The sequence below is a fragment of the Amblyomma maculatum genome, chromosome 6 (genome assembly GCF_055883805.1).
Source record: "Amblyomma maculatum isolate TAMU_Amacu chromosome 6, ASM5588380v1, whole genome shotgun sequence".
Lineage (NCBI taxonomy): Eukaryota > Metazoa > Arthropoda > Arachnida > Ixodida > Ixodidae > Amblyomma > Amblyomma maculatum.
The window spans coordinates 98,937,494-98,951,850 of NC_139349.1; the positions used below are offsets into that span (position 1 = coordinate 98,937,494).

The window sequence follows — 14,357 nt, forward strand, 5'->3', positions numbered from 1 at the left end:
AAAAGTATTTCAGTGTAGGCAAGTGAAAATGGGGACTTTTGTTGGCAATGATGTGCAAGGTATAGGAACTTTCAGGCGCACCGGTGAAAAATAAGCTCTTACGGACAGCTTAAAGCCACTATTAATAGGAACTCAGCCGTCATTCGATCATTAAAACTGTAGGATCGAAGCTGCCTATTACCCTATCCTTTGTGCTAGTGTTTCAAGAGGACTTGTAAGGATGAAAAAAACAACAACAACAACAACGACAACAAACAAAAGGTATCCGTTTAATTCAATCTTGTGTTAGCGATAACAATGAAGGGCATTTGTCGTTTTGTTCTTGAGTTGTACCTGGCTCTTGGGGACAGGTTCAGAGGGGCTTCAACACTTCGTAATCTCCAATTCATTGTCTCCTGTAAGAAAAAAAAAAGAAAGAAAAAACGAAACAAAATTAAAGTTCATTGCAAAGAAGTGGTGCTCATTTACTTGCCACAGTACTCCGTCCGCACAAGCTGGGATGGTCGATAGGCCTCCTTCGATGAGCAGCGTGCGAAACGTTTTCTTTTTTTTTTATGTGAGGTTATACGGAAAATGCTGTGATGTTACGGAAAATGCAGTGGTGGAAAATGCAGTGGTATATATACACTGTTGTCGTTGTGTCGTCGCACAGGATGTGGATAAACTGCTTATCTAGTATATCACGTTCGTGTGCGCGGGAACAGTGTTTTTGTTTCTCCCTACACACGCCTATAAGAATCAGAGACGTGTGTAGTGAAGCTAGTCTATACACGGAGGTTCCATCAGGAGAGTTGTTTCTTGTGTAGAAGAAACAAAAAGAAAAATATCGCAGCAGTAATCGCAGGTTTAAGGCGTCAAAAAAAAAAAAAAGAAAGAAAGAAAGCGACGCAAGCAAACATCCTCAGATACCTACGTGATGGAAAGGAACGGTGTAATGCGCGGTCCGACGAGCGGAGTCTGCGCCGGGAAATGACTTTCTGTTTTGTTTTTATTGTACCTGGTCTTGTACACGCAGCGTATGTCAGAGCAGAGGCGAGATGAGGGTGTTTGTGCCAAACAACGCGCGCGGCATACGTGATAGCGAAGACATTTTGTGTCACTGCTTGCTTATTTCTTTCTGCCGTCGATGAGAGGCGGCCTCCCTGACTTTTTTGTTAACAGTCATCGTTGGCAGGAAAATACAATAGGGTCTTCTATTCTTACTGGCCCTTTTTTCTCTCTTTGTGAGGTAGCGGGAGCGATGGTTTACGCACGGCAGGGGTCTAATCGGCTGTGGTGTATTGCTGCAGAACACGAGGTAGCAGGTTCGATTCCCAAAAGGACGGCCGCATTTGGATGACATTATTAAGTAAATATTGAAAGTAGGGTGGCTAGAACAACGTTGGATTTTGGCACTTCGGCGCTCTCGTGTATGACAAAGTCTGATCTACCTGGCTTGCTTTGTTGCCTGTATGTAGCACAAAGGCATGCCTGGGTCGGAAGTATGTTTGACGGCCAAAACAGGCAAAAATAATCTGTTGGTCGAATGCCAACGGCAAGAATAAAAAAAATACGAGGGACTTTAGCGACTAAAGTAGTGAAAAGCGAAAGCCTGAGTGCCGCATTCTGCTACGCAACTAGTAATTATTGAATTATTAATCAATTAAATAATTGGTAATTAAAGAAGTAATTACCTATTAAATTAAAGTTAATTGATAATATATTAGTTAATTAATAGGTTACTAATTACTCATTAATTAATTAGTCAATAATTAGTAATTAAATATTAATTTACATATGGTCATATAAGGCACGCATTCGCACATACTGAGGTGGTGCTCTGTGATTGGTCGAGACCTCTATGACGCCATCCCGCCTCGGCCAATCAGAGCCGCCGCAAAAGCGGGACACATTTTGTCCACGACAGCATGAGCCATTAAAGGCTTTCGCCTTAAAAAGCGACAATTTTTGCAAAGCATTCGGTTTGCACCCGCGTCGTCGAAGGCGCCGAATGCTGCATAGGGCCAACTGCTTTCCCTCCCAGGGGCGTAGGGGACGTCGACTCGAGCCAATAGACGTAGAGTAGCATCACCCCTCTCCCGTTCCTTTGCATAGAGAAAAATAAACATCCCTTCACTGAGAGACCCGCAAAAAAGCCGCTCCGCTGTTGGAGCAGAGGGCTAGCGAACAACAGCGCGTACGCTCCTGCAGGCCAGAGACAAAAAAAAAAAAAAGCAGTACGTTCGATGTATGTGCGACCCCCTTCCAAGTGCCGGCTCATTTGCCGGCGCGGGCCGGTGCTCGCGCGCGGAGCAAACAGGATTACCTTGAGTCGGCGAGCGACGGCAGCTCCCACCGCTCCTGTGGGCGCAACAGTTGGGCCCTGCCGGATGGCTGACTAACTGCAGACTTCAGTTGTCAACCCGCAGCCCCTACTGCCGACGATGCTTTGACAATTATGAAGGCTGGAGGGGGTGAGCATGCAGTGCACGCACTGTAGGCTATTGACACTATACATAGTGGAACACGTACAGTGCGTTGCCTTTGGGGTACTGACGTCCCTGCCTTCGAAGAGTGCAGCTTGTTCGCGCCTTTTCTTTCGCTCCAGTTAGCTCGTATGTTCCGCTTGCGGGCACTAATGAGGCCTTCAAAATACAGCCGGGTTAGGCTGTCACGAACAGCATCGCTCCGTGCCGTTGAGGCTAACCTGACCGCGTAGTTTAGACTCGGGAGTGCTAACTAACTGCATTCTGCCTGCGCAAAAAAAAAAAAAAAAAAAAAAAAAACGCATAAGCGTGTTAGGAGTAATCTGATGGCTTCTATATATAAAGAATATCGCAGGAATTTTTGACACGTGTATTCTTTTTTTTTTTTTGTCCGTTAAGAAGACAAATGTACCGGTCCTTCCGCATCTCCTCTCGCGTCTGCTCATATTGTGCATTTCACGTTGACAAGTAAGAGATGTAAACACTCCTTAAGATACTTCGAGTCGCATCTCTCAGATGTATCGGCGTGAACATTCAAGTTGAAATCGTGCTTACGTAAAATAAAGCAGTTCTCGACCTCTGTAATTTCGCCGTCTACACTCCTGTTTGCAGTTTTGAAATCTGGAAGTTTATTTTTTTCACCATAAAATGTAGCTCTATTCAACACGCAGAGTATAGACGACAATGGAGAATTTAACTGCGAAAACACGAAATCCTCAACGAACACATACAATGCGCAAATGGTTTCGAAAGCAAGATAGAAGGCTGCAGCTCGTTCACCCCTTTCCTTCTCCGCTTTCATTCGGTATACTCACATTTCCACAGGAGTTTATCAGGAATTACCCAAATGGGGAGTAGCTGATTTCGTATTGTTCACTCGTATTCCTTTGCATTCGGCATGACGTTGGGCCATTAATGTCTTGTGAATTCTCTATTTTCTTGGTTCGACCTATCAAGCTAGCGATAGATCGCAAGGTTTCATTTCTGCGTTGAATAAGAAGACGAGAAAAAGAAAGAAAAATCGGTACACTTTAGCCCCGCAGTTCGCTCAGGCACTAATCGCAATTCGAATCAAACAAATTGCAAGCGCTGTGATCGCCATCCAAATGCAGTAGTAAGCAGCACGTGGCAGCGAGTGGCCTTGAGGCATGCCCCAAATGCGAGCGCGCCGACTGGAGTCGATCGCTGCAGCGATGAGATTGCCTGCATCGACCGCAGAGACGGCGCAACTTCGCACTGCCGCCCATATACACCGCACGCGTTCCATGTTTTGCAGGTTGCTTTACGAAGAAGCTTTAGAATTTTTGACGTGTGCTTTATCCCCCACACTCAGCCCAAGTTGTGGCGAGAACGGGTGTTTACAGCCTTGGTAGTGCTGCTCCATAAGAAGGCGACGCGGCCGCTGTCTCGCCGATTTAAACAGGCAGTACATACACTGTCTCTATGGGTAGTCCAAGTAAGCTTTGCAAATGCCGTTATAACTTGTTTTACTTCTTGGCTACAAACTTAGGTATCTGCATATGTGATTGTTTTTAATAATCCTCCAGGTCTAATTGCACCATACCCGCAATATATAAAAGATCAAAAAAAAAAAAAAAAAAAAACGACCGCGTTGATCAAGGTAAAGAACGAAAAATAGGAGGATAGTTAAACTTCTTAAGAGTAGACGGGTAACGCCTTTAGCACCACCTTTTAGAGCGTCGCTCTACTCTTCGAACTGAAACACTTGCCCAGCGCGAGCGATCCTGTCCACACCACTGTTCGTTCCTTCGTCTTCTTCTTCAGTAGCGCTACTCGAGGCTACGGAGTGATCGTCCCGATCGTGGACTCGGAGGCTCTCCTTTTTGATGCCACCTGACTATAGGCGGGAGGTTTAACAACTGCTTCACCGGCCTTGATTACTCAGTCTCGCCATGGTTGAGGTGTGCGCCGATCCGTGTGCGTCAACGCTTCGACGCAGGCGTCAGGCTGAGTCTTATGATCCAGCCGATATAGCTCGCCGAGAAGAAGCAGCGAAGAAAAAGCGTGATGGGCTCGAGGCAGCGAGAAGCTCGCATAGGAAATGCCAGTGCGACCGTATAATCATGCTTAACAGAGCTTATAAGCTCAGATATCTAGGTTTGACCGAGGTAAACCTCTACATTTATTTTTATTCCGCGTACCAAACACACGCTACTACGTCATAAGCACCACAGCAGGTTCATTGGTACCTCTATAGCATGCGTTGTGCCAACCATCCTTCGTCGCGTATGCGTGCCCGCTTATAAGTAGAGGTCCTGGGTTCGAACAGCACTAGTAGTGACTTTATTATAATAAATTACATATATTTCCTAAATTATAATTATAGGAACCTCCGCCCCAGTACTGGCCTCATTTGAACCCTCCCCCAGGTCGCTAGGCTTATTTGAATGCGGGGTGTGTGAAAGCCCCGCGCGATCGAGGTGATTTAGTTGTGACATCACGACCCTGTCGACCAGTCAGGATTTTCCCTGACCTCCGCAGGACGACGGTAACGCCGACTTTCCACCAGAATTAGGGTTCTTACGCTAGCGCCTATACAGTATGATACGACCATAAGAAATGATGTGATTTTAAACGCTGGATAAAACCCGTTTAGGGCCGCCCGATTACCCTGACGGGAAGCTCACGGGCAGCTTCTCACTGACGGCCTGCGACATAACTGGAGCGAGTGCTGTAACTGGTGGTACTGCTACATCACACGACTCTTGCCCTTCGGTTACGAACTGTAAAACTGTCGGAGGCAAACTTACGAAATTCCATATAACTTCAAGAAGCATGCCTGGACAGCAAAACAACAAAATGAATGAATAAAAAGTTCTACCCCCCCCCCCCCCCCTTAATAACTTCTAAAGAAATTTCTGTCCGGTCATAATGTCTGCACATCGTGACGATACATTCTTTTCAAGGTGCCAATTGTACTTTTTTTAGATTAATTTCTGCAACAAAAAGCCGCTATGTAAACCATTCATTCAAGCACATTTGAAAACGCTGATGCATCCGAAGCCAGCGCTGAATAGATATACGTTCTGAAGTCACGCCGGGGCAATGCATAAGCCCCGGCTTATGCATTGCGCGTGGCTGCTCGCATAGGGTTAAAAATTACAAGCTCTATTCATATGCAGCCCCTATATCCCCGCAGTAAACGAGGCCGACACAGAACAAGCTGTGCACGTTCGCTGCATGAATGACACCCACATCCCTCCCAGCGCCATTGCGAGCTCTAGAAAAAAGTCAGTGCAATCGTATCTCTACCTGGCACCACCATCTGCAGCGGGAGTAACAAGAAGAACAAGTGAGGTGACAGGCAACTAAATACCAAAAACCACCGAAAGGGTAATAGAACATCTTTCATTCATTCTTAGTGTTGACAAGTTCGTGACAGTCATTCTACTCATCCGTCCTCCTTTAGACGGCGAACCCGGAATAATTGGAATTCTTATGAACTGTGAAACTGTAGGTGAGTGAAGTAGATACGCGAAAAGTGATATGCCTCCAGCCTAGGAGAAGCGAGGAAAAAGACAGGGCGCGCAGCGCTGGAAGTCTGGTAGTATCTTGCTGAGTTGAAGGACACAAATATACAAATAAATAAAGAAGCGTGGAGTCGCATTATTTTGAGCAGAGATGCTGCTGCAGCGGATTCCTTCCATTGGGCTCCCTGCACTAAGCTCCCTGCACTCGGCTCCCCGCTCTGGACGCTGCACCGGGCACCTTTAACTTGGCACCTTGCACGGGGCGCCAAATATTGGAAGCGCGACACTGGTGTCCGGCACCGGATTCCTTGCACTGGATGCCATGTATTGGATGACCTACACTGGGCGACTTGCGCAGGGCACCCTGCACCGGCCGCTCTGCACTGAACGCCATGTGCTGGACACGCTGCAAGGGACACCCTACACTTTACGTTCACGCACAATGTCACTCAGGAATCGGTCCGCTGTCCAGCTTGGCTGCTCCCGATGATTGGCCCGGGATTCGGCGGCTCTGAAGGAGGAGGGTCTTCACCCAGCAGGAAGTACGTCGTTTCTTTTCCTTTGCCCTGCGGGTAGAACGGCAGAAAGCTCTTTCAGATATCATATAGGGTCACTATAGGGTCACTGAATGACCACATCGCGCATACTAGATGAGTAATAATGCAGTAAACGTTGTTTACTTACGTTATGGCTCGTGGAAACATAAAGCTCTCCGGTATCACACAGTGTTTAATGCAGAAAGGCGAAGTAAGGGCCGTACTCGATCAGAAAAAAAAAAATGACCCCCCTTTTTAGTCGCCAAGTAAATGTGACAAAGCGGCGGCATAGGCGCTCCCCATAGACACCATGCCATGTAGACACCCATATTGTGACCCGCTCCCGTGACACCCTTGAATGTGTTTGTTGACGGTTCGACTTCCGACCGATGGCTGGCACAAGTTGCGACAATAGCATTTCCGTGCTGGTCGTTTGAGCTTGTTGTTTCAGCTCACCTTCTTGTGCAATCATTTGGGGGCCCACAATGCTCCAGAGAAGCCAAAGCCTCATCGAATATGGCAGCAAAACAACGCCGGAAAAGCGTTTGAAAAGGCTCTTCGTGTTATTCGCATAATCTTCATCACCAGCTTGACTACACATAATTCAGTGCAAAGGCCTCTTCCATATCTGTTCACTCAATTCGGAACTGCTCAACCTCCATATACTGTATAGATGTTGTTGCAACTGTAGGAAGAAGAAAAAGGAAATGCACGGGCCTGCTACTGGCTCTGAAGCTGAACCACGTCCGCTGCCTCATGCGGACAGATGAGAAATTAAAGAGAGAAAGAAAAAGAAGAGGGGAAGAGAAAGACGCGCGTCGCAACAGCCGTCATCCGCCACCAAAACGGCGGCGGGTGTAATGACAGCTTACAACAGGTACAACCACCGGTGGCAGACGATCCCCCGCGGGGGCTCCCCATTTACAGCCTCGTAGGGCCAGAAGCAGCTACCACACCCTGCCCGCTGAAGGCTTCTGTTGTAGCCTGATTCCTGTATACATGATCTCGGCGAACTCCCTTATATAACCTGCCCACATTATTTTCGCCGCCCCCGCTAATTTTACCTTGTCTTGGAATTCACATCGTTAATCTTAAATTCCCCCGGTAAATACAATACCTTCGCTTACATGCTTTGTCAAAACCAGTTTCTTCCTCTCGACTTCGGCCAGAATATTAACAGACAGCGAATTGAGCAACTTGCTACGTGGTTTAAGAGCGCAGCAAGAGACGGCAACACAAAGAACACATAATTACCTCGCGTTTATTCTCTGACCCACTTCACTCATTTCCTGTCCCTGAACGTTGCACCTATCATTTTCCCTCCCATGTCTCGCTGCGTTGGCCTTAATGTAAGTTGAACCGCTTTTGTTAACCTCCACGTTTCTGCGTCATAGGTGAGTACCAGTAAGGTACAGCTGTTATAAAATTTATTCTAAAAGGATGCTAATTTCATTTATTGTACCCTCAGGGCTTTCGCATTACAGATGGGGTGGGAGCAGTGAAACAAAACAAAATCAAGTACAAGAGGAAGCGTGACACAAAACGATACTGTTTCATAGCCTGAGTTGCTTTGGGACGTTAAACCCCACAAACCAAACCAAACCGAAGATAGTTCAAAACGAAATTAAAAAAAAAAAAGAATACATGTATACATGAGTCAATAAAATGAAACCAAACAAAAACATCGAAAATAAATTCGTGAAACAACTTAGGATTAATCAGATCAGATTCCAACAGTGCGATTAACGTGGCTCTTAAACGCGCAGAATAGATGATGCAAGTAACTGTCTGTGAAAGATAGTTCCAGTCATTGCATGTTTTAGGAAGGAAGGAATTAGAGCAGGTCATTGTCCTACAGTGGGGGACAGGAATTTTTAATGTGTTCGACGCGAGGCGAGATGAAAGATGGCTCTTTTATACAGGTAGCCTTCAACTGCGCATTGTGGTAATATAGCTGGTGGAAAAGACAAATGCGTGAAAGTTTACGGCGAGTAGATAGTAATTGAAGCTTGAGGTTAGATTTCATACGCGTAACACTTGCGGCCCGATGATAATTTCCAACTATGAAACGGGCGCTTGAATCTGCACAGCCTCTAACTCATTTATAATGTGATATTACCGGGGTCAAAGATGGACGATGCATACTCGAGTTGCTGACGGATTTTCAATGAAGGTGGCGATGAAGAGAAATAAAACTGACATTTATAATCTGAGAGTACCAGTCAAATGCGCTGTATTCTATTCTGATAATTTTGGTTATTAACTATGGCAGTGCAGCAACCGCGACACCAGCGGCTATGCTGCTGTTTCTCGCGAGCCTCGAGGGCCCGTTGAAAGCGGACGAAGATCTCCTTCGGACCGCTCTCAGCGCGCTTGGCTCTCGCCCCGGTACCGTCCAGGACTACCCCTTATTAAAGCCTTGCGTTCCGTGCCCAAACGCGGTGACGTGACACTGGTGGAGGTGCCCTGAGTTACATAAGAAGGAAATGTCATCAGCGAAATTACAGGTATATGTTACTAAGGCATTCATTACTAACATAACCTTATCAGCAACTGCGCCCAATCCAGGTCTCTGCACCTCCTCTGTAAACAAGCGGTGAGCATCACTTGAGAGATCGTTCCTCCCTGCTTAACATCATTCTTTGCTGTAATATAGTCCCGTTATCCAGAAACCTCAGCGTTGTAGACGTTGTGAGCGAAAATTGATGACGGCTCAACTCTATTAAGCCTGGCTATGCGTATGCCAAAAGCTACCAAACGAATTGTTCACAAAGTCCGACTCGAACGTTGTCGTCGCCAGTGCACTGGCTGCAAACGTATGGTGGGATCGGAGCTTCGGCGCGTCTTCTTGGTTTATTCCGAATACTGTTGTTGTTGTTGTTCCCTAAATAGCATATGGCATATATCCACACAGGGAGATCGTCCAAGAACTGGGCAGGAAAGAAATTTTTTGAAGATACAAGTCCAAAAAGAATATGATTGGAGGGGTAGAATCTTCTTGCCCCATTTGACATAGCTTCTTGTTGTTGTTCTCCTCCTCTAAATTGATGGCGCGTATGCAAACAGGGAGATCGGCCAAGAATTGGAGTGCAGAGATATTTGTTTTGAGATGTATAATTACAACTAAAAAAAAATGAAATGATTGCTAGGAAAGAGAGAAGGAAATTATTATATGAAAAACCGAAATAAAGAGGAGAGTTTATAATGCATGCCGATAAACACTGTGAGATTTGTATCCACAGGTTAAAAAATTCAAAGCATATTATCAAGGCTGACGTTCAGATTCTATTAAAAAGTTTTGAATGGCGTTAAAAACAAACCTGTCGCTGTACCCAAGCATGGTGGCACTGAACGATAATAAGATCTCGCTGCTCAAATTAAGTCCCAGCAGCTATTGCAACGGCTTCTCCAAATACCATCTTCTCATCATGGTGAAACGGCTACAAAATAGCAAGACATGATCTATTGATTCCGGTTCCCCGCAGAATGCGCAGACGGGAGAAAGCGCCAAACCAGACCTGTGCATATAGAAATTTAGGGGCGGGATACGGCAGCGCAGCCTGGTTAGAGAGACTTCAATCTGCCGTGATTGACATGGTTTTCTACTCCAGGAATACTTGAGATGCAGGTAGTCATCCGATGTTAAAATAAATCCAGTCTGCGTGTGTAATAAGGAGCGCCTACGAAATTGCGCTGCTGTTATGTACGCTGTGGCCGGGAGGATAGGCAATACGGGGCCGTCGAGAGAGACTTTAGCTAGTCTATCAGCAACCTCACTGACTGTCACATTGCTGTGGCCTGGTATCCACACCATATGTATGAGGCTCAACTGTGAAGGGAGCAATGAAAGAAAGATGTTTATGATTGGCGAATCTTTATTCGAAGGAAGCAATGAACACAAGGAATAATTCAAATCAAATCAAATCAAATTTCATTTTCCTTTGCACAAAGTACAAAGATGGAGCAGCCGCAAAAAGCTACTGCTACCATGCAGCTTGACGAGGCGACTGCCCTCACTCATGACAGCAGCACAGGCATAATATATAAGATATATTATGCCTCTGCTTATATATAATATATAAGAGCCTGTAATTACAGCCACTGTTGAATACTGTAGGTCTAGTTTGCGCAGAGCAAGCACCACCGCCGTAAACACCGCCTGGTAAATTAAGGTGCAATCCGGAAGACGAACAGATAAAGCCCAGTCTAGAAGCGGACAGTATATTCCAACGCCTGCCTTTTCATGACACTGAGGTGCATCAGTTGCTCTCATAATAATAGGAAGACTTTGTAAATGATCTTCTAATAATCCATTTAAAATGCGAGGTGTTAAGTGTCTTGCGTTATTGGGGAAGATGGTATATAGACTATTTCAACCGAAGATCCACTGACTTTTGTTAGAAAGATGCTAGAGAGGATTACGTTTAAAGGCTTGTTGTGACCGTGCATAGTCCGCGCTTGCGCGCACTATTGTGCGCCTGTGGGCATGGTATTGATATGTGCTGTTGGTGCAAGGGCTCTAAGTGAGCCTGTTCACATGAATCTTTTTGTGTGAGCATGCTTTGCTGTGTCGAGACCCTACAACTGCCAAGTTGGCCCTGTCAAGGGAACGTCAAGAAAAATACAAAGAAATGTCGCCCTGTGAGAAATAGCCGGAAGTGCTTTTGTTCAACTGTTCACCCCTCCCGTCGAGAGGCGCTATTGTCAAGTGAGGAATGCCTATTGTCCAAAGGAGACGATCGGAGTGACACGTCCGCTGACGTACAGGAGAAGAAAGGAGCATGAGGATTACGGCCATTAGAGGATTTCCCGTGAATGCAGGAAAGAGTTGCAATTGCCGGAAAGGGACAATGCTGGGATCAGTATTCGTGGCGCGCACGTACACTTGGGTTTCTGAGAAGGAAATCCACTTGCCGGAACCAACATAGCGAATCTTTGCAGAAGAATCAAAATTTACCTCCTCGCCGTTCCCAAGCTCTACCCGCCAACAAGTGACAACACCCGACGAAACAATACTGGACCAGCATCAGACCATCAGTGCAGTGATGTGATCGATTGGTTGCCGATATCTGAGGGGTGTGCCCTGGAACTGATTGGTCAGCATCTTCAGACAGGGGCTGGACATAGGGGGATTTAAGGACGTTGCAGATCACGAAATGACGCTCTGAGCCCTGGGTAAACGGCTCATCCAGACGCTTCTCGCTATGAACTCTCAACGCTTGCCATTTTGCTGACATACCCTTTTTTCATGTAAATAAGTTTTCTCAAAGTGCCATTAAACCTGCTTGTATATATTTTACTAACTTCGAAGATTCAATCCTTCATCAACCCGGAGTCTCTGCACGCTACCAAGTGAAGGCCGGGTCGACTTAGTCCCAGCGTCACGACAGGCTGTATCAAATTTTGCACTAGTTTTACCTGCGGGGTATGAAACAGAGGCCAGTTGACTCCAAAAAAAGGGGGCCGGCTGACAACAAAAAACTGACAGGGAGCGATAGAAATGTGATTCATATATCTTTAAATACGTCTGGACAGTCAAAATTGTAATCGAGCTAACAACGGTGGTATTCGGGCTTCATTGTTAGCCACACATTTGGGGAGCCCAAGGCATAATCTAAGCGCTTTCCGCTCTAAACGAACAAGCGGACGAATTTTGTTAGCAGGAGAACCAGAAAACAACACAGATCCAAATTCTATAATTGGCCGGACATACATAACATAAATCATTACAATACCATCTCGCCGCATTCCAGACCTGGGATTGCTTAACCACGCGAAAAATATACCCACAGCCCGAGCCCCTCTCGCTGCAACATGCTCAATGTGATTCTTCCGTGTCAGATTATCATCATGAATGACACCCAGCTACATCAAAAACTTGACTTGAAGAATCGTTTCTTTCTGAAATGTTACCAAATCCTTAATTTGGAAAACAATAACGGCGCACTTTTTTTTTTACATTTAATGCAAATTGTACGTCACATAACCAATTCTGAAGGAAGCTCAGTTACGATTGCTCCAGTTGACCGGCTTTTTCTTTTCCTCCCTTTGCTCTCGTCCCTTGTTCTGTGCTTCGGATGGATCGGTAGTTGCCATGGTTGTGGCGCATGTGCAGTAGTGACTAGCAACGCTTGCACGAAATGGGCGCGGACTAGCCTAGAGTAGCTTACGTTATAAAAACCACGAGCGCGCCTCTGGCAGGCGGTAGTTGGAAGGTGACATGGCCGGGAACTGACCGGGTTTTGTGACGTCACAAGACCACGTGATATGCATGACCGAGTCGGCAGGTACTGCCAGCTTGAGTTCTGCTTTTACATGGGAAAGCGAGATGGGAGTCGAACCCTCCAAGACTTTCGGATCGTGAGTCAGGCGAACTGCCATAAGGCCAGGCAGGCACGTTCGTACGGCTTTGCTCATCTATGTCGGGTGGCCTTTCAATAATGCAGTCGGTTCCGATTGTATGCCAACGAGTACGTGAAAGATATCTGAGGCAGAAATTAAGGGACGAATTGATTAAGGAAATAAAAACTGTAGGACTGCGCTTAATTAAGTCTACTCAAGAGCGGAAATGGCGAAAGACACCTTACAGGACTGCTTTCACTAACTGTCAGTCATTTTCTTCCCTAGTATCATCATCCTCATCCATCACTATCATTGTCACTAACGGCATCGTCATTGTCGTCGTTATTACCATCCTTAAAGTATAGACTAGAAGATTTACCATCGGTTTCTCACGAGCCTGGCGTGGCGTAGTGGTTTGCGCGCTCTACTGGGGATCGGAGGGATAGTGATTTGATTCCTGGTGGAGACATTTCCTTTAAGAGCCAGTTCATGTGAACATTTCTTCGGAACATTTCTATCGAACATTTCCTGCGAACGTCTCCGCAACCAATGAACCAGGAAAGGCTTCCGCCTTAATAAAGTTCATGTACAAGAACAAGGACCCGCAAGGGGAGCCGCCAGCGGGAACCGTTAACACTGTAGCGTTATACCCTTAAAGGCGGAAATTTCATGCTCTCCATTTTTGTTTATTTCATTTACGGAATATTGGTTTGGTTTGGTTTATGCCGTTTAACGTCCCAAAGCGACTCAGACTATGAGAGACGTCATAGTAAAGGGCTCCGGAAATTTCGACCACCTGGGGTTCTTTAACGTGCACTAACAACGCACAGCATACGGGTGCCTTGCTTTTCGCCTCCATCGAAAAGCGGCCGCCGTTATAAAATAGTTTAGGTCTGCAGTCCTGAGTGGCAACTTGAGACCACATTCTACAGCTTAAAAGCGCGCACATTTCAGTCTACTAATTCACCCTTCACTACCATTCGTACTTCCTATTCACGCTGGTGCAATGTGGGGTTGTTCTGCAGTCGACCTCTGCGAGTTTTAATGTAGCGTTGGTGGCTTGATATTGATTTTGCAAGCTCAACTTAGCCAAAGTGCGTCACGGCGAGTGTGTTTAATCTGAAGGAGCTATAGGCTCGAAGAGAAATTTTACCGAACAGTTTACCCCGGGGAAGTTAAGTATCAGGTCAGGGTAAAGTTTCTTTGACGACGCGTCTTGAGTAGACACCAGAGCATTCTGAGTATTAACCGGCAAACTAGTCGCGCCTGTCAAGCCCAGTTGCACCGTTAAAAAGGGAGAATGTTGGGGTTGTCGGAGGGCGCAGCAATATTGAACGATGCAGGGTCTTCCCACGCAATCGAACTCGGGTGCCGTATAGCGTGAGCTTATTCGGTACGCTGCGATACTTTATTTTAAAGCGTACACTCTTGCCCTTTGTTTTTCCCTTTGCATTCTTTCTCGCTGTGACACGAGAGCGGAGGGACTTTCTTCGCTATGTTTATCCTGCGCCAAAAAAAAAACA

General features: G+C 46.1%; 1 protein-coding gene across 2 annotated transcripts in view; it reads right to left on the minus strand.

Moving 5' to 3' along the window:
- Window positions 1–269: 269 nt before the first annotated feature.
- Window positions 270–14,357, minus strand: part of LOC146186385 (atrial natriuretic peptide receptor 2-like) — a 259,439-nt gene continuing 245,351 nt past the window's right edge. Inside the window, exons 9-10 of one of the 2 annotated variants that reach the window (XM_084607168.1) lie at window positions 6,398–6,522; window positions 270–395 (exon numbers count right to left, since the gene is read on the minus strand). In XM_084607168.1, the coding sequence (XP_084463294.1) occupies window positions 6,406–6,522 (117 nt within the window). In that variant the 3' untranslated portion in view covers window positions 270–395; window positions 6,398–6,405. Of the gene's footprint in view, window positions 396–5,732; window positions 6,523–14,357 lie in introns of those variants that run through there. The other variant, XM_084607167.1, reaches the window with a different exon arrangement.